This window comes from Nesoenas mayeri (assembly GCF_963082525.1).
Source record: "Nesoenas mayeri genome assembly, chromosome: 4".
NCBI lineage: Eukaryota > Metazoa > Chordata > Aves > Columbiformes > Columbidae > Nesoenas > Nesoenas mayeri.
This window is the reverse complement of record NC_137540.1, coordinates 11,847,874-11,867,989: the sequence shown is the minus strand read 5'-3', so window position 1 is coordinate 11,867,989 and position 20,116 is coordinate 11,847,874. Positions and strand designations below refer to the sequence as shown.

The 20,116-nt window shown below is 40.1% G+C and overlaps 1 protein-coding gene across 1 annotated transcript in view; it reads left to right on the top strand.

Moving 5' to 3' along the window:
• TNIP3 (TNFAIP3 interacting protein 3) overlaps positions 1-4,386 on the top strand; it is a gene marked incomplete at both ends in the record, with an annotated part of 57,535 nt that extends 53,149 nt beyond the window's left edge. The window contains 2 exons of the mRNA XM_080343340.1: positions 2,747-2,807; positions 4,265-4,386. Coding sequence (XP_080199466.1) covers positions 2,747-2,807; positions 4,265-4,386 — 183 coding nt within the window. The remainder of the gene's footprint in view (positions 1-2,746; positions 2,808-4,264) is intronic.
• Positions 4,387-20,116: the final 15,730 nt, after the last annotated feature.

Genomic DNA, 20,116 nt, shown 5'->3' with positions numbered 1-20,116 from the left:
CTAATTTCTTAGATTACTTGACTTCCATGACACATATTCAGAGGCCTGTCTAGTTATATAGTAACCCAAGTTCATAAATTGGATATACTCTCTGGACCCCACTTCTGGGCCTTCAACATACATGATAGTGGCAAAAATGAGAAACTGTCTGTGGTCAGCATTATTCTGGTCACTTCCCTTTATTGAGTCCAGGAAAGCTTATTGATTTATATGTCTTATTTCCATGTCTTACACTGGGTATTTCTTCCTTTGGCCTTGTCTTTGGAAAATGCCGTTCCTTCTTTACTTGCAGCCTCTGCATTCGTAGGTAATATAACTGTCCTACAGTCAGACAATCCCACTGTAGACAGACTGCACAATCTCACATTCCCTGTATGCACTCTGGGGTGAGCAGACAAGCTATCAACAGGTTACGCAGTGCTGCTATTAACCTGCAAGTGCGAAATTCCAGGTGCTGTTGCTTGTACTGAGTAGTATCTTCCCTCTGGTACTCTGCTGTGAAACGGGATTACATGAAGGATAAGGTTCTACTGAGGCTGAGACGCTCTGGCTGTGAATGTTTTAGGAATACCTTTTTTCCCTGGCACACAACAGGGTTCTGTCTTCCTCAGCACAAAGAAGAATAACTTAGCACTAGGGCAGGCTATGTGAGGCAGAGTTATCCACTTCAAGAAAAATAACGCTTCAAAGAATATTTTTGAAGTGCATCTAAGTGGGCTGTGCTTGTTCAAATCTAGTGAGAATGCATTTAAACATGGTGGATGTCATTCTAAATACATAATATCTGTTTCTGGCTCTAAAGCTGTTGCATATCAAAAGATGTTAATTATTAGAGAAATTATAGCTGAATTTGCAAAATGCTTTCAGACTGCAGAAATCCACCGGAAAAGCTGTGGTCAAACAAGTAATTTCCATTAAGCACACATGAATGTGCTTATCTGCCTATTTATCAGTTGCAAGTATTGCACAATGTTTTTCATGGCAATTTGGACACTGTCCCAGATTATTTGGCTCTTCTCCCTGAACTTTCATCATCTGGGTTTCTAATTCTGTGAGGTATCACCAAGTTTACAACTTTGCCATTCCTGCCAGAGTGCTGGGGTCAGTTTGACTGGTTGCTTTGTAACTCCCAGTTTCACTGAGTTTTCTTTCAAATTCTTTCTCTGTGTGAGTGCAGCATTGCTGCTCTGAGCTTTTGATACCTCCCTGAGCAATTTGCTAGCAATGAAGAAAGGTGTTAGAATTTAATGAGTGTCCTGAGTTAACATACGTAATCCTGTGTGTTTAGTCTATGCTTTTGCTTTTTCATTCTTGTTATATTTTGCAACTTTTTGTTCCTTTTTACATCGTTAGTCAAAGCATTTTGCTTAGTCTGATGTGAAATACACACTAGTCTCTGAAATTTTTGCATAGTGTAAGCGCCTGTGAAAGAGTTGATCAGAGAGCAAAAAATTCAATGGAAACTAAAAAAAAAGCAATGCAAATAAATATATTTTGAGCCATCAGATGAAAAGCCACCCATGCTTACAGTAAAGCAGAGTCTTGCTTTGTATCAAAGCCTATTTTGTTAGCTCACAAGCACAGAATTAGTTAAGAATTCCTGTGGATGGTATAATTTCAGTGAATATAGGACAGTTCCTTTTTTCCCTGACAGCATATGATAGTGGTTACTGCTATTTAACTATGGATGACAGCATACATAAAAGTTAAATCTGTTTTCTGTATCTACAGCTTCATCCTGCCATCTTAATTTAGGCAAGGCTTCTTTAGAAGTCAATGAAATTTCTTTCCCACAAGTTGAAATCTGTAAGATGTTCCTTGGGACTACTCAGGATTTTGTCAAAGTAATTTCTGCAAAACAGTAATTATTTTCCCAGTTTAACTAATTTGTGGCAGTAATTACCTGGAATTTGGCAGGCTTGCATATGCTATTCAAACCACATAGACAGTTTAATACAACTTCAACGGAACTGTCTGGTCCCAAAATTGTTTTCTGTAGTGGTATTTTGCTATTCATTTACCACTGTGTGTGGCATAGACTGTAATGCAGTATTTCTTTCTTCCAGGATTTCCCTGGACAAAATTATGTTTGTGTGGACACAACCTTCCCAATGCTTCCTCTCATAAGAAAGATGTGGAGTTTTCCTACCCCACAGTATTTTCAGGAAGTTATGCAATAACAGCTAATGTAATTGTAACACTAATGCTAACCTGTAGGGAAGGGAGGAGGGGAGAGAACTTTATTAAATGGATTATTCCTATCACACTGAAACATATTATGTGTGTTATAAGTATTCAAACTAGAACTGTTTCACCTGTCAGATGGATGTGTACCACGTTTCTCTGGGCTTCTTTAGTACAGAGGATGGAGCCAGTTAAAAATGTGATGTCGGCTAATATCTTGCAGTGTGCTTAATTCCTTTGTCACAGTGTATTATAAAGCTCTTGTAAAATCTGTTTTGTTTCTGTTGATGTTCGTTTTGATTTGTGGGATCTAGCAAGATTTTACACCAATATTTCTGACGAGGGCAGCATCTAAACCACGTGCCATAAAAAGGGAAGCAAGCTGAAAGACTCAATCAGTGGAAATATAAAGCTAAATATAAGAATTTTTTTTTGTAAACTACTTTTGTATGACTAGTAAAAACTTTACAGCACAATTATATTTTTAACATGTCACTGTTCTTTTGTTTGAAGTGTCTATGAAGTCCATATTGCTGTAATAATGTTTTATTGTTCTGTGCAGCCAGACTATCAGTGGTATGTTCCTGACCAGTTTCCGCCAGATGTGCAGCACAAGGCAAATGGTAAGACAACAGCTGTACAGAGCATATTTTAAATGTACTTTTTTAAAATGAGGGCCTTTGAGGGATGTGGAATAAACTTTACTATTTATCTGTAGAGTGCTTATGTGACAGCTTTGCCTCAGAGAGCTGAGGCTGATGTATGTGCAACACAGATGAGGTTTCTAATGTAATATCATCTACATTATGGTTTTCAGCTTCATTGCAATTCATAAAATGTCTCCATTACACACTATAAGATCACACATTTACCTCATTAAACACCTACTAAGAGTCCTGAAGAAAATATATCCTCAGAGTTGTCCTTGGAGCTTCTATTGCTCCAGCTAAGACTAAATTTAATGAAATGGTGAACCTGAGGGCCAAGATGGGGCAGACTTTAGAAGTCCTTGATAAGAAAGTACAGGCTTTAGGATGTTGTTTCACTTTAAAGGCAAAATACCCATTGCTATGCTTGATCTGCTCTGATAGTTTAAGGTGCCAGGTCTGAAAATAAAACCATTTAAATGTATAAAGTTAATTAGTTGCTGAAGTGTGAGTGCAAACTTTCTTTTGGAAAGCAGGAGGAGTATTTAATACCTGTGCCTGGAGTTGAATCCATGCCAAGCTCTTGGGTGTTTTGAAGTACTTGGTTCAGACCACTCGAAAGATAGACACCAGAGAGCATAGGGAAGAAAGGACATTGTTCTGGGTGGAAATCTGCCTCTCTGGATCTTCTCTTTTGGAAACTCCCCTGAACTACCCCTTTCCCTTCAAAAGTGGTTGAGGATTCTGGCACCTAAAGTTTTGTGTTTGTTCTGTTCTCAAGTCTGGTGGCCCATTTGAATCTCAGATGAATGATACATCATCCTTCTCTGCACAAGGGGACCAGCAAAGCTTGCTGGTGTGCACAACGAGAGTGTGTGTGCTTCACGTGTCTGTCATTTCAGTGTGAGTGGGTACCATATAGGCTGGCAGGGGCTCATCATCAAAACTGTTCTGTAGCATCTAGAAGAAGATGGCTGCAGAGGAGCTCTTCCATTGTTTATTGTTGTCCACATTCACACAGAAGAGAGGAGAGGTTGAGGAACATATCTTCCCAAAATGGAGGATGAGCTTCCCACAATTGCATGGCAACTGTTTGGATGGTTCTGATGTGGTCGTAGGGAAAGTAATGCTGTGACTGCAAGAGAGGAGATTAATTTTATAGTTCCTCCCACTTAAAGTGATTAATTGCACCAGAGAATACAGAGAGGATGTTTATAATAGTAAACAAAATGTGTCCGGCCACCAACTGCAGCTGTGATCCAGGGCAGTACGAGGGGCTCTGAAGAAAAGAAAATCCTTCTTTTAGCCTGCTTGCTTATATGACTTGACTTCTGTCTCCCTGAAAAAAACCTGTTTTTAAAATTCTAGGGAAAACCTTTAGATTTTCCTTAGCTGAACAAATTTTCTTTTGACACTGGGTGTTTTTTCTTAAGGGATAATTACAGAACATGGGTCACAGGTTGCAACTTTAGAACTGGACACAAGTGAAATGAACCAGAAAACTGCTATTTTCTATTACATGCCATCCAAAAAAGTCTGGTTTAAAGATATCTGAAATATATGAGACTCTCTACATCAACTCTAACTAGCTTTGGGACAAAGATTTGATATCTAGTTTGCTATGTCTTTGGGACTGTAAAGGCATATTGTTATCAAGGAGGAATTTTGTGTGTTTGTGTGTGGTTTCATACAAATGTACCTAGATTTGTGTCTTCCTGCCTCTCTCCCCTCCTTTGTGGGGCAGGAAGGTATTTGCACCGAGGTACTGATCCTACTTGATCCTATTTCCCAAAGTTTCTACTCTAGAATGTTATTTTCCCCACAAATCTATGTTTTGGTAGCTGGCAGAGGATCAGTTATATACAAGCCTGAGGAGCAGTGTTATCTCCAACACTGAACTTTCACAGTGGTATGATGGTTTGGATCTGGCACTTTTTTATTTGAGCCCTTTTATAATTAGCCTAGAAATAACTTCATCAGAATGTGGGAAGTATGAGAGGAACCAGTGGGGAAAAGGATTTTAAAAAAACACTCAAACCCCTCTGTTCTACCCTCTTTTGCATCAAACCTTTCCAAGATGAGAATGAACAAGAAATGTTCCATGGTAGGAAGACAATTTTAATTATCTAAATGAAATCTATACATTTTAGCTTTATGAAGAGAGCAAAGCTAAAGGAAGCTACTAAGATTACATCAACGAAACATGTCTATTTGCAAAAACCTTATGTGTCTATGCAGAGTTTGGAGTTGTGAACATCACTTGTTACTTAAACACGGCTACCACAGCTCCCTCTTTCCCAAGAAATGTGTCAGTTAAGTGACATTCAGTGATGTGCTGGGTAGTCCTCAGTTCTTTGACTAAAGTGTCATAGAACTATCCTATGCTTCTTGTTGGTGAAGTAACCTGCCTTTGTATTTTGCAGCTAAATATCTACAGACCACTTAAGGATTTAATCTTACTGAAAAGAAAGGTCTGTAGGCCTTGCAGTACTTGAGCATAAGGAGTTGGTTTTAGTGATCTGCCTCTGTGTTATACAGTTAACCTATGGGCCATTTTAGTGTTTAATCTGGATGAAAAGAAGGGTCTGTAGCCCTTGCGGGATGTAAGGCTGAAGATGCTCCATGAAGAGAGGCAGTTATTCCCAGAGGTGCCACAGGCTTCCTGCATCATGTCAGCATCTTCTTGAACACAATGTTCAGGACATGATGCGAGAGCATGCACGAGCATCTCATCCCTGCCTTAGTTCACCTAGGGCAGGGAAATGTGATGGCAGGAGTGTGTGTGGAGGTGACAAAACACAACTAGTAATCTTGATATGTGTGTTTGATTACACTTACTATTTTTACTTCTCCATATGCTTAAAAAGTAAAAATAAAAGCTACTGTCTGTATGTAGACATTCTGGGATCCAGGATGGAATTCTGTGGATAAGAATTAGCCTTTCTTTATGTTTTGATTCATTAATCAAGATTTAATAATTTTTTTTGGCATTTTTTTTTAATCTGTCCTGAGTTGCCCACAGTTATTTTTGAGTTGCCTTCTTTAACCAGAGGCTGATGATCCCCCTGTCTGCTTAATATAGACCACTCAACTTGCTTTTAAAAATGTCTCTGGCTTTGGGGAGTTTACTTTAGGGAGTTAACAAAGAACCATTCAGGCCCCTCTGGCCTTGGAACCCTAGAAATGGTTTTAATAGGCTTCATAGTTTGAAAAGCACAGCCTCTCCATTGGTGAACAGAGGAACTTGGAGGCAGTTTGACCTGACAAGGTTGGCATGGGATGGTAAAGAATTACCGCATAATACATAGTTTTCCAAAAGGATGGGAAAAAATTGCTGTCTCTGACGATGTGTTTACTGACTTGATGTATTCCATACCCTTGCACATTTGCAATGCAGCAGGTACTAAAGGCATATCTGCAGGCTGGGGTGACTTCCACACCAGGCTGTGCTGCAGGGTGCAGTTACCTGCCATTTGTGTGTCTGCCCGGCCACAGGAAGGTGAGGGTTTAACCTGGATCCTTTACTCTTGCTCTTTCATACTGCTATCTTTTCAAGAGTTTGGTTTTCCATGCCACCACTGGGATCTGAACTGAATCCAGAGATACTCGATTTAGATGTAAATAGGAGGGTGTGGGCTGTATTCAGGTTTATTTGCTGGATTTTACTAGCGTTTTCTTCCCATTTGTGTGCAGAAAGTTTCATGTCGCACCTCTTGTTAAACTGCTTACAAACCTCAGATAAGTCATACAAGAGCTCAGCTTGTCTGTGAACATAAATATTTCTTCTCCATACCTTCCCAAACATGAAGTTCTCCAGCTGAAAGCAGGCTGGGCACAAAGATGGATAGATAGGAATGTTTTGTGTGCAGCCACGCTCTGTAGGTAGGCTGCAATGGAGATCAGGCTGCCAGGGCAAGACCACTCAGGTAGTCCTCACAGGGGAACCACTTGTCTGCAAAGCAAGATTAGGGGGAAATCACCAGGCTTCCACAGAAGTGAAGGGGTTTCCTTGAAGGTCACAATAAAGAGAAAAGGGCAACATGTAAAGGTAAGTGATGGGAGGCGGGTAGAGATTAAGGAAGAGAGATGTTGTCTCACTGTACCAGCAGTGTATTTCCAAGAGGATAATTCTTCCTGCCTGCCTCTGGCCTGGTCCTTCCCCTGGGACTTTGCTGTGCAGGTCCTAAACTGCGCTTAAATTCTCCAAGCTTAGCCTTGTTTGACCAGCTTGCTTTCTTTGGAGCGACATTGGCTCCTGACTCTTTCTGTGCTGTGTCACTCAGCATCGTTGAAACTGGTATCTGAACCAGTTTCTGATCTTCTTGTTCTCAGTTGGTTAGGCGTATGTGTTTGTTTGTTTTCTTTAAGGAGCAAAGCAGAATGATTTACAGCAAGTGTACTTAGTGTCATTTTGTTTGGCAAGCAGTGTTGACTTCCTTCCTTATCCAACTGTGCAAAATTGGAAAGACAGTTGAAAAAAAAAGATCAATTTTGGAGATTTTCCCTGAATACAATTTTTAATGAAAAATTCTCTGGAAAATAGGTTTATTGCTCAAAGCCTACTCAGAGCAAGAACCTTTTCACGTGCTGCTGGCATGTATTGCCATCTTTACTTTCAAAATTAATCTTACTGTATTTGTTTTCTTGGCAGAAAGAGTCTCAGTACATGCATTTAAGAACCCCAGTTACAGAATCACAGAATCACAGAATGGTTGGGGTTGGAAGGGACCTCTGGAGATCATATAGTCCAACCCACTTGCTAAAGCAGGTTCACCTAGAGTAGATTGCACAGGAATGTGTCCAGGCAGGTTTTGAATGTCTCCAGAGAAGGAGACTCCACAGCCTCCCTGGGCAGCCTGTTCCAGGGCTCTGACACCCTCAAAGTAAAGAAGATTTTCCTCACATTCAGATGGGACCTCTTATGCTTCAATCTGTGCCTGTTGCCCCTCGTTACCTTCAGAACCTAAACAGTACATTTGTGTTTTGGATCCAGTTATGCCAGGCAGAGGGAGAAGCCAAAACATAGCCCATAACCTGCCTCTCGGTTCAAGGGGTAGCTCTGGAGGCCTGTGGAAGAGGTGAGAGCAGCTGGTCATCACCTCGTCTTGGCATGCCCAGGGAAAGCAGAAATCAGCATGCAAAGCCCTAGAGATGTCCAGATCAAGACATGAAGTGCGATGTGTCTGCTTACTTTCATTATAATATAATCTCTTATTCCCTTCCATACTCAGCCGCTTTCCAGATTTTTACCCTCAAGGTACCTACTCTGCTGCTAATGTTGTTATAATTACAGCTAATTGGAAGGAGAGGGAGAAGTGTGGGGTTTTCCACTGAAAATAATGACATATGTAGGGAGAGGTGAAAACTGAAAAATTGAAAAATGGATTTATGGAGATCTTAAATGAAAACCAGACAGAAAAAAAATCATTTAACCGACATCTTAATTTTCCTGGAAGAAATCCCAGCCCTTAAACAATTTTACTATTAGCCTGTCCTCAGTGCATATGTTACGTTAGAAATTATCTGTGCTCTCAAGCAGTTGAGACATAAATTTAATTAGCAGCTTGCCATTCCCCCTGGGAATGAAAATGTGATTGTTTTCAAGATTTTTACTGATATGAATTGATGTCAGTTACTGCAATGTAACACAAAGATCATTAGCACACCTTTAATTTCTAACTTCAGAGCATGAGAAGTTTTTAGAAAGTTATTGCTTTGAAAAGTCAACGTGAACTGAAGAACACAGAAAATGTAGTTTTTCAAGGTACCATGCAGTAAAGACTCATGCAAAGAGGAACAGGACATGTAATTTAAAAAACTGCATGATTTGATGATTTTATTTCTATGAAACAACATATCAGGATTTATCATTTACTACTTGTTAGATTTTAAATGGTTTCAAACACACACACTGGCTTTATTGCCTTTTTTCTTTTCTTTTTTTCCTCTGCTCTGAGGAGGAAACATAGGTAAAAATCAAGATATTTAAGGGGAATTGCCTGAAAGGGAACCTTGAGGGTGATCTTCTGGTGACAGGTGACATGGTGGATGTTTTCATTAGCTCATTCTCTCTCCTGGTGATTTGATGAAACATGTATCTGCTATCTGGAAATATCCTTGTTTCTTCATTGATCATCCAAGGAACGTAAAAATTAATTCTATCCCATTTGCTTGTTAAAGTAGCAGTAATACTGCAGCAAGTGGAGTCTACCTTTCTTTGCCTATTGCATGTGTTTTAAGTGTAAAATTACTGTCTACGGGGCTCTGAAGCTGGCTTACACTGCAGAATATCTGGTTTTCTGAATTATTAGTGCCATCCTAGGTGAGAGACACTCTTTGTTTTTGGGAACTGTGTGTTATATCATGTTTATCTTTCCTCCCTGGCAGACCATGCCTGCAGTGTTGTGGTATCTGCTGGTTTGTACCAGCTGGGCAAGCACTTAAGGAGCCAAAAGCATCTTGGCATAAGCAGGGTGACCTCAGTGTGTCTCAGTGGGACTAAGAAAGAACAAAAATTATTGTGGGACATTGCCACTCTATAGCTGCCTGAGGTGTTTGAATATACAAGTTCTCTATGTTGTGGGTTTTGGTGTTTGGTGTTGTCTAGTTTTGTTTTGTTTTTTTTCCCCAAGTTATATTGTGATACAAATAGCAACATTTTATGTGAAGCTTAGAAGCATATTTCTTGTTAGAAAAGTTTTGTTTCACCCTCTTTGCTCTTAGAGAGGGCTATTTATTTGAAATGAAATGAACACAAATACCTACATTTATTTTTCTTGCACAAAGAACCAGTCTGCTGATTTTTTTCTCTTCCTGGCATTCGTGAACCAATAACATGAATTTTACTGCCTGCAAGGAAAAGGTGTCACCAAAATTGATGATTCACTGTACTGCTTGCTACAAACGTGGTCCTTTTCAATCAAGTTTTCTTTCCTATATATTTGGATATCAGCAGCACTGTGGGTTTGGAGGTGAATGATGGGGTTAGTGTGTAGCAGCTGCAGAGCAGTTCTCCTAGGCAAATTCAAAACCCTGCTGGAAATATTTCACTCTTAATGTTTCTCTCGTAAGCAAAGTACTGTGTGCACTTAGGTGTGTGCTACTAGCAACATGTAACAACATTTCCAGAATCTGTTGAAACTTCAGGAAGGAAGTATGTGTTACACTGGCAATAATATATTTCCTTTCTTTGATTTTATTTTGTTTTCCTAGCTTGAGCGAGTTACTGTCAAATACATCTGTGAACCACAGACACCTACTTAACAGTAGGTACTATGACCTAATTCTTCCCTCTGTCATACTGACCTACTCCCTTGGGTCCACCTTATGCTAATTATACCTATGAGCACTGCTGAATGTCAGCTTTCTTTTTAGAGGTCTAGAAAGATTGTACATGGGGGCTTTAGGTTATTAGAGCCTACTGTTTTCTCTGTCTCAAGAATCAGGATTAAATGAAAGTTGAGAGACTAGTAGTGCACTCTATGATCTCCCTGCCCTCTGTTGCTTCTTCATTCTTACTGCCATTAGTGTTGGTTACAGGTTCATAATAAATTACAGTATTGATTCTGTGTGCGTGTGTGTTACAATATAGAGGGAAATTAATCATGAGTGAGTTGCGTTTCTCAGTGTCAAAATAATTTGTATTAATTTACTTTTGCAGATTCATCCTCAGAGAAGGGAGCCCATCGCTGACAGCCTATGACCTGGAGGAGTGTAGACCAAAGACTACAAGCTAGTCTTGCAACTTCATTATTGTTTTGCTCTTCCTTTTCTTTTTTTTCTTCCTCCTAGCTCCTTATCTCTTCAGTGCACATTATTTATGCCTGCTGAAATCCCTGTGAGGACAATAGAAAAAGCAGATCATACAGGCTAGTGATCCTCAGGATCCAGTTAAACTCTGCTGGGAAGCATTATTGCCCTTTGTTCTAAAGATGCTGTTTGTGTTGCCTGTGAGAATCGGTTAAAAAGCCTTATAATAAAAGATGGAGCTATTGCTGGGGATTCAGCAACAGTCACATCTGGTTTGAATTCAGGAGCTTTTAAGCCCAATAGGGTTGTGATTTTTTTTTTTGTTTGAGAATTATAGTCTTTTTAATTTGATTCCACTGAATGATTTGTTTATGATGTACCATCTTGAATTCTGTACACTTTTTCTTGGTTGTTTAGTAAAAAGGAAATCTGCTTCACTGTTTTAACACATTTGTGTAATTGTAGTAAGCAGGGCACCACTGATGCCAGGCCAGGTAGAAGGTGCCTACTCCCCGTTTTGAGCCAAGGCCAGCTCTTCTTCTGTTTCCTCCAAAATTATATGAAAAATGTAACCAGTTTTTCCTGCATGTACTTATTTGTATCAGTAAAATTTTAGCAGAAAGATTTCATGGGTTTAATTTGTTAGTGAAAATGGCTTTATATTTCCAAATGATTCTTGTAATGAATCGAGCTATAATGAATCTGAACATTGTTCTGTAACCTCTCACCTGGGAATAAAACTGAGCTTTTAAAATGAAGTTGTATTTAGACTATGTAATTTTTAAGAAAATTGTGGTGAACGGCTGTTAGGCGAACGTTATCTGATAATTTACTTGCAAGACTGACTCTTCCCCTCGGGTAGATATCCCACCTGAAAGAAGGAACTGAGATTTTTTGCACCATAAGAAGCTGTGTGAGATGTCTTATGTGCTTTCCTAATAGCTCAGAAGTAGATTGTGTGCTTTTAAGTTCTCACACAAACAGCTTTTTGAGCTATACAAAGCGATCACAGTTAGAGATTGCCTGCATGCGTCATTTCTGCTTTCAGAATAGATATTTCCATTCCTATCAATACACAAAGGCCTGTGCATTAAAATAATAACCTTACAAGATAAAACATGTTCAGCATTTGATTTTTGGACACAATGGGGAACAGTCCATGGGCAAGGATTTTTCTGCTGTGAAATTTTACAGCCATGCTGCTTTTGCCTACACTGATCAAATGAACAGTGCTCCTAACTTGTGATACGGACTTGGAAAGAATAGGAGCAAAGCACTGAGTGAACCAGCCTCTGGAGAGAAATTGCTTTTTCATGAACTACTGAAATTAGAGTTTGACTGCAACATTAGCTACAGAATAAACTCCCAAGTCTCTGTCAGAGAGACAGGAGGTTTTTATCTCTGCGTGAATTTGGAGCTGGCTTACAGACACTATAGCAGCAGATAGTTTGACTAGCAAACAATATAACCGTACTATTCCTGATTACTGATTTGGCTAATAAGGGTGAGATCATGGAAAATGCTAATGTGGTGCCTTCGGAAAATCCAATTATAATGTAACCTAATTCAATGCGAGCTCTCAGCAGGTGACCAATGCTGTGGGCAGAGCACCCCGCACTGAAAGATGTCGTGAATCCTCCAAACAGATGAGCTTCTGTGTAGCTGGTGTGGGAGGCAACAAACCCCTGTCTCACTCATTTCCACTGTTTTCCCCAGCTAACTGCAAAGGTTTGTGCCTTCCATTTGTGGAGCTTTTCCCATTATCTGACAACTTGTGCAGGCATTATTTGGCCCAAGCGGATGATTCAGTGCAAGTCATTCACCATAAGAAAATAGAGTTTACAGGGATATATTTTTTTTTAATTATTATTTTATTGGTTTAGTCACAGGCTTTTAAAGTTTAGCTGGCTTAGGGACAACACTGTAAACCTAGCCTTAGACAGATCATAATCATGCTAAGTGTGGGGTATTCTTTGTATTATATGATAACAAATTTCTGTCTTTTAAATGCATATAAAATGCCTCTACAGTTTTTTCCTCTTAATTTTCTAATAATGATGTATGTTTCCCAAATGCAGGTGCTGTCATCTGTTTGAATTAGTGTTGTCAGACTCAGGCAGCCCCAAAGGATATGCTTTCTTCAGTGACCCAGACAAGTGTGAGAGGGTGAGTTATTTCAGTTAAAATCAACCTGTGGTACTCATAACAGATATTTTTTCCTTCCTCAAGTATTGCCAAAACTGGGTACCAGCACTCCTAGTTCTTCCTCTGGCCTTTTAAAGAATCTTTCGGCATTTCCCAGTGTTTACTATGTATTTTATTTTCCGAACACTTACCAAATTTTTGATCTTAGCCTTTCTAGTTGGCTTTCTCCAGTATTTTTGTGTATAGGCAGTGAATGAGCCAATTTTACAGTGAGGGCTAATCTCAGATGTTTGTGAAAGGCTTTTTCTTTTTTCCTTCCTTTTCCTGTAGCAACTGCTCAGGGTTTGGGAATACTGGAATTACTATGCACATTACTAGAGAAGGCACTTGTCTGAATACCCAAACCTGTAACAGCAGTAATGGGCTGCACCCATTGCTTGTGCCCTCCTTTAGTCTCTCACAGTGGCTTGGGGAAACAAGACAATCACGAAGTGATCTTCTGTCAAATCCTCCTAGCAATTTGAATGGATGTTTACCATCCCCAAGGCTTTCTGTTTTACCACAGGGCTCTGACTGTGGCCCACTGTATCCTGCTGAATGATGAATGCAGGTTACCATGCCAGCCACTGCTTTTCACTTGTTTGGGAGATCCACTAATGTGACCTGGCCACATTTGTCCTACCTTGCTGCTGGCCAGGAGAGATGTAACAGCAGTGCTTGACTCACATCCCTGTGCTACCATGTCATAAGGTCTCACCTGCCATGTTAAAAATGCTTGCAAGGTGGTGAAGTTTTAGGTATGTGACAAGAAGAACTGACCCATAATGAAGCTGATTACTCAGCATGTTAAAATGACAAGGGAGTCCAGGTGCTGGTAGTGATCAGCCCTTGGAAAGCCGTGTTGCTTACAATGGGAGCATGCATGTTGACATATAGAATCATAGAATCATTTAGATTGAAAAAGATTTTTAAAGATCACCAAGTCTAACCATTAACCTAACACTGACAAGTCCACCTCTAAACTGTGTCCCTAAGAACCTCATCTACATGTCTTTTAAACACCTCCGGGGGTGGTGACTCCCTAGTCACTCTTCTAGTATACCATTCTTATTTGTCTTTTAATAATATCTGGGAGAAGTTCGGGGCTTTTTTTTCTGGATCTCCTGCCAAGGAATGCTATTCTACAATCCCCTAAAAGGGATGAGTGCATTACTCTCAGCAATGCAAAGTGTTACATTGTTTTATATATAATCTCATTAATCAAATTTAGAACACATTATCAACAAAAATATTTCTTCTGAGATTAAATGAATTATGTAAATAATAGAACTACAAATGCATTGTGAATTCTGTAGATGAAGGAACGCATTGGCTCTGGTTCCCCATACCCAAAGACTTGCACTTCATTAGCTCCATGTCCTGCTCCCAGCCTCCTACCAATCATTGCTCTGTCAGCATTTCACTTTCCATTACAATGTGTTTTGAGGGAATTAGGATCATGGGATACCCAAAATTTCCAGTCTTCATCCACTTCTCCTTTCTATAGTCTAGAATAGAATTAGAAAAAGCTGGTGTTGCATGCTGACACCCTTTGGTCAAGCCAAGCTCAGCTGCTCCAGCTCCCCCTATTCTTCCCCCATAATAGGCTAGGAAGACAGCCTTACCCTAATGAGCTGGAAATTCTGCTAGCACCGCCTTGCCTGTACCACCCTGTGCTGAGCTTAGAGAGAATTTCTACTCAGGTTGAAGGTCTTGTTAAAAAATCCTCAAGATTTGAAAATGGTTTCTGTATTTTAACTTTGTTATGAGAATGACAGAAGAATTTCTCTGATTTTTGCAGATGCAATTTGAAAGGTCTGTAAGACACCACAGGGTGGAAAGTATTTTCTGATTAACAAAACACTTTCCCCCCCAGGAGCCAGGATGCTGGCTAATGCTGTGTTTTCACTTATAGCAGCAGCAGCCTGGCTTCCACCTGCCCTGTAAATGGGGAACACCCAGGTGCTTCCTGACCAAGGGCTCCTCATGCAGGAGCAAAGGGCTCACACTCACCACCAGTCGTGCGACAGGCTAGTGGTGGTGAGTGCAGGGCTGAGGGCAACGAGGGCACATGATGGGGCATGGTGACTGAGACAATCTGTTGATGGCTGAAGAAGTTAAGGTCTTGCAAGAGTGAGACCGTAGATCGCAACTTTGTTGGTCTAGTGGGAGGTATCAGATCAGAGGGACCTTGGGGGTCTTCCTATGGCTAAGGGAAAGGGTTTGGAAAAGGGAAATCTTGTGGAGTGAAAGCAGGATGTGTGTTGCTAATGCTTATACAGCATAACTAGATTAAGAAGGAAGTTACAGCTTTAAGGAAGAGTAAAGCTCCTTTGTTGACGTTCTCTTGGTTTCTTTCACTTAATTATTTGGTTTAGTTGAGGAGATAGAGGGAGATGTTTTCATTTTCTTGGAAGGAGTTTTCATTTTGTGCCTTTCTGTGTTCAGACACCCTGTATCTTAGTTCTTAGTCCTGTAAATCCCAAGTTAATCCATTCAAAGCAATAACATTACCCTGTAGAGCTGGCACATGCTTAGTTCCTCGGCAAGTTATTCACAAAACCAGATATCTCTTTGACTAAATGTAGCACTCACTTAAAACTGTTACTTAAGGCTAGGCAGAAAGCACCAGCTAGATTACTTCCCTATGATAAAATTTGGGACAAAGCTGTCCTTGCTGAAGATTGAGATATGAGTTGGTCTTTTTGTAATTTGTGTTATTTTTCCCTGTCTCCACAATGCCATCTTAGCAACCTGTCCTTTCTAGTTGTGATCCAGCATCAAATCTATAGAAATAAATTGTCAGAAGAAACAATCCTAGTTGTGCTGACCAGGACTAGCAGAGATATGAGAAAAACATGGTCATCGATAATAAAGAGCAGAATATTTCAAATAAAATTATTTTTGCATAAATTACCTGTTCAGACCAAAACAGCTTTGGAAGGACAGTCAATCTCCCCATACTTTCAGCTTTCTTTTAAGAAGGAATGTTGTGGCCACACAGGAGAAAACCTGACACTTATGAACTGCTATAACAATGCTCTCTGTACATTTGCAAGAACAAGGGAGGGATTACTTTATTCCCTTTTATAATTCCCCTGTGGTCAAGAGTTAATGAGAGTGGGGATACCAAACAGGGGACTCAGAGACTCCAGTGATGTACTTGCTCTAGGAGGGAGCATAACTCACTAAAATCAGGTTTGAGGCATGAATATTGCCTTATAGTTAGTGAAAAGCAGGCTCGAGTCTGGCCTGCTATTGGTTGCTCACAGGGTTTGTTCCTAATCCTCAATAATGACAATTAAAATTCAAAGTGTATGTGTGATGTTGCTCTCACTAATCATGACTTCTGAAGAAACATGTGACTCCCCTGAGGATTTGTGTGGGGTTGGGTCAGAGCACTGTAGTTGCTTTTTCTATTTCTGTCTGACAAATTAATAACTCAGGACTTTGAAACATAGCTAAGAAAAAGCTGCAAAACCAGAAAACCTCACCACCAAATCGAACCCACTGCATTACAGGGTGACCTTTGTGAACCACAAGTTTGCATTACAAGATACCTGATGGGCAACAGAAAAAAAATCCCCAGGAAAAAAAAGCACAATTAATCTGAATATGCTGTTAATTTAATAGTATTCCCATGGAGAGCATTAGACAGTGCTACTATTCACAAGCTTACTGTAACTTCCTACTGTTCCACAGATGCTTGTGACAGGCTCCACTTTTCATGCTCATTCCTCTGAAGTCCTTTAGTTTGGAGTTGCAGCAAAGCATCTATTTGCATTTCATGAGTCAAACAAGGCTTGTGGAAAGTAGAATTCCCATTGGAAGAGAACTTTAAAAGGTGGTGTTGTACCAACGGGAAACTTTTCCAAATAATTGAATTCTTATTAATAGAAATTTTTGCGCTGATGAATGCAAACATTCAAGCTATAGCATGTGGTGAGGCTTTCTGTCTGAAAGCACAGATAAGAGATGTGGGAAAGGCAAACAAAACCCTCTCAGTAGTACCAGGGAGGAGGAGGATATTAAGAAGAAAGGAACATCCCTTCTGAGTTTCATGTTTCTTCTGATTTATTCAGCCTCCTCTGCCCAATTTTGTTTAGTTTCTATATATAAATATCAGTACTGTTTATAAGTGGCATTTAATTTTGGTTTAGAACAAGCTAGTTTTACAAAGACTGTGAGCCTTTCTCCATCTGAAAAGAAAATGATACAGACATTGTACCTCCATTTATGTATGCTAGATGGTGTAACACTGACATGATGTTCCATGAATATTAAGAAGCTGTCATTTATCTTGGTCAGTCATTCTCAAAAATATTTCAGTTGCAGGCATATAAATCTCATTACATTCTTCAGGCTACTTAAACTTCTACAGATTATTCCCTGAAATTCTGGAGACTTTCTGCCTCTGAAATCCACGGAAACCTGGTGTGGCTCAGCAGAGCCTGACTGATTCTGGCTTTGCTAAACTGCACAGGTTGATCTGTAGGAAAATGTGTGTAGATAACTTGTGTTCTTCCAGGTGGCCTAAGGACTGTACATGCCAGTGGTAAAGTTCATGCACCTGTTAACACATCCCAGTTTGTGCTCAAATGCATACATGCCTGTTTACATTATACGCATAAAAAATAATTATTCAGTTATGAAGATTTGAGTGTAAGAGCTAAATATATAAATATACACACTCTTTCCTTTAGGAAAGAAGTTTAGTAGGATTGCTACAGTTTTTAACCTGACCACATAACAAGACTCAGTATGCCATGTTCCCAGCAGAAAGCATTCTAGTAAGAGAAAATGAAGATTTATTTTCAACCTGGAGTTCAAGATTCACCAGGCTCTACTTTTAACTCTTACCAGCCTGAGAAGCTTCACCTGTGTGAAAAATCCATTGTATTCAAGGCTGGAGGAATCCACTCCCTGCCACCGTGCTTGCTTTCTCAGCACTGGTGCTTTATGTACACTCTAGTGAGGGGAAAATGCATATCCATTGATTTTATTTACTCTTTTATGAGAGTACTTTAATTTTACTAGAACAGTTTAATTGGGCTCCAAATCAGGCTGTCCTGCTCAGAAAAGTGTACTGTTGTTCCATTTCTGTTTATCTTTTCAGGATTAGGGGTCTCCAGAGCTAAAGAACAGTGTCCTCTTTGCCCACAGGCTGCAGAAAGGCTTGTTGTGCACCTCTGTGACCATTGCTGGAGTTGCACTGGGCGATGGGCAGCAGATACCTTTCCTCTCTTCAGACTCTTTCACCCAGCGGTGTGAGGTGTTTCAGCAGGATGGAGAAGGTCAGTGCCTCTTGAGCAGCGCTGGTGTAGCATGGCTGTGCTTGCAGCCGAGAGGAAGGTCAGACTTGTCTGAAATCACGTAATTTTAGACAAGGCTGAAAAAACACTCCTGGCAATTTAAACACCTTTTCTTTGTAGTGAGACAAAATATGGTATAAAAACTGACTTTCCCGAAAGCTTCCTAGGCCATTCTGTCACCTCAGAGACCTGGTTTCTACTGTGCAAGGCACAAGTTCTTCATTACAGGGAGTGGATTATTTCTAAGAATTCCCAAACATAACTCCAAGTCCACCTGACCCTTGTACAGAGGGGAAGAGGCCCAGACAGAACAGGTCTGTGCTCTTTGCTTGATTTCCTATAGAACCGTGTTTATGAAGCTGTGATGGCCGTGTGCATGCAGATACCTTAGTGTGCATGCATGTGCCCACCAGGCCTTCCAAGTGACTTTGTAATGCCTATGAAACGTCACATTTACCAGCTCCGGTCAAATTTGATAGAAAGCTGGGAGGTCTCAAAGATGTTAGCTTCCTAGAGGTGGGCAGGTTGAAGATAGGGGAACCTCTTAGCTCAAGGAAATCACAGCATGAACTCAGGGCTTAATAGACATCAGGTAATCCAAACAAGCCCTCAGCCAGGTGAGGCCAGTCCTGAGGGAACATGACTTCAGCAACCCGGGACCACGCTGCCTGTTTGACCTCCATCCCTGATCCTGCAGGTCGCAGAGCTGGTGACATTTTTCTGAGAGTGGCAGGCCATAATGAATACATGTGGGACATGCATTATGTCATATGTAAATACTGTGCACTACGGACACTCAGATAATTATGGAATTAGTGTGATGTTTCTCCTGATATTACAGTCTGCATGGTCTGAACCTTGCACAGTTAGGCATGTGATCAACTTCTGCCTGAGTGGTTATGCTACAGACTGTAGCATGGGCATTTTTCTGATATACATATTGTTTCCATAAAAGTATTTTGTGTCATACTCTTCATTTTGTGTAGAGACAGCTGTCTTTCAGAAGGCTGTCTGATAAAGCCATAAAAGGCAGATATGTGGGTAAGGGTGATCAATCTTTATTTCCATTATGGTTGTAGAACAGAAGATAGGGTCATGTAAGGTTACACTCATGTAACACGATAGGTTCGTTTTCCAGTGGACTAATGTTTCAGTGAAGGAAAACTCCATCTGTATTCAACACTGAAGATGTATCACAAGTAACCTCATGCATAAAATTAAGCCTGATGCATTCCTCTATTTAGGGAACTGAGGCTTTATGTTTTATATTTTTAGTAGTCATTCATTGATGAAATTTTATGTCAACAGAACAGAAAAATAAGAACATAAAATGTCAGTAATATATGTGCATGTTCATGTATATATAGATAAAAATCAGGTCAGGAAGTATAATTCCATATGCATTGTGGGTTCAGAAGGTGGAGTCCAACCTGTCCATTTTCATCAGTGGGAACTTTGCGTAGGAGTGTCAAAATATGTTCAGTGCTGTATAGACTCGTCTTTGTGTTGGAAATAATAAAATTCTTCAAACAGCTGCAAATGCAATTTTATGCTAGAAAGTAGCTGTATTGACTTTAGAGGGAATAAGCGCGTAAAATGTAGAACATTTGTAATCCAAATCCAGGCCAATTCAACAAAGCAGGAGAACGTTATAAATGACTGCACGACATGCTGGTGGTGAGTCTGGACAAAAAATTGAAATGTTGTTCTTGACAGTAGGCTGAAGTTTGCACAGTTGAAGCAGTTTGATGCTGGTCTTCCTGCTATTTGACAATGGGATTTTTGTCGAGTTACTGCCATGACATGGTCACCATCGCCGTGATGGTTTCACAGAGAAACCAAGCTATCTCCTCTGGAAAAGCTGGACATAATAAATAGTACATAAGGATTCTGCCCTGCCTGTATAGTGCCAGAGTTTTATTGAAGGAGCATTGCACTGCTGCAACCGATGCTAATTCTGTTTTCCTCTTTAGTTCTCCATCATCCCATCTATTCCTTAGCAGCAGAAAAACACCATTCGAAAACAAATATATCTCATCT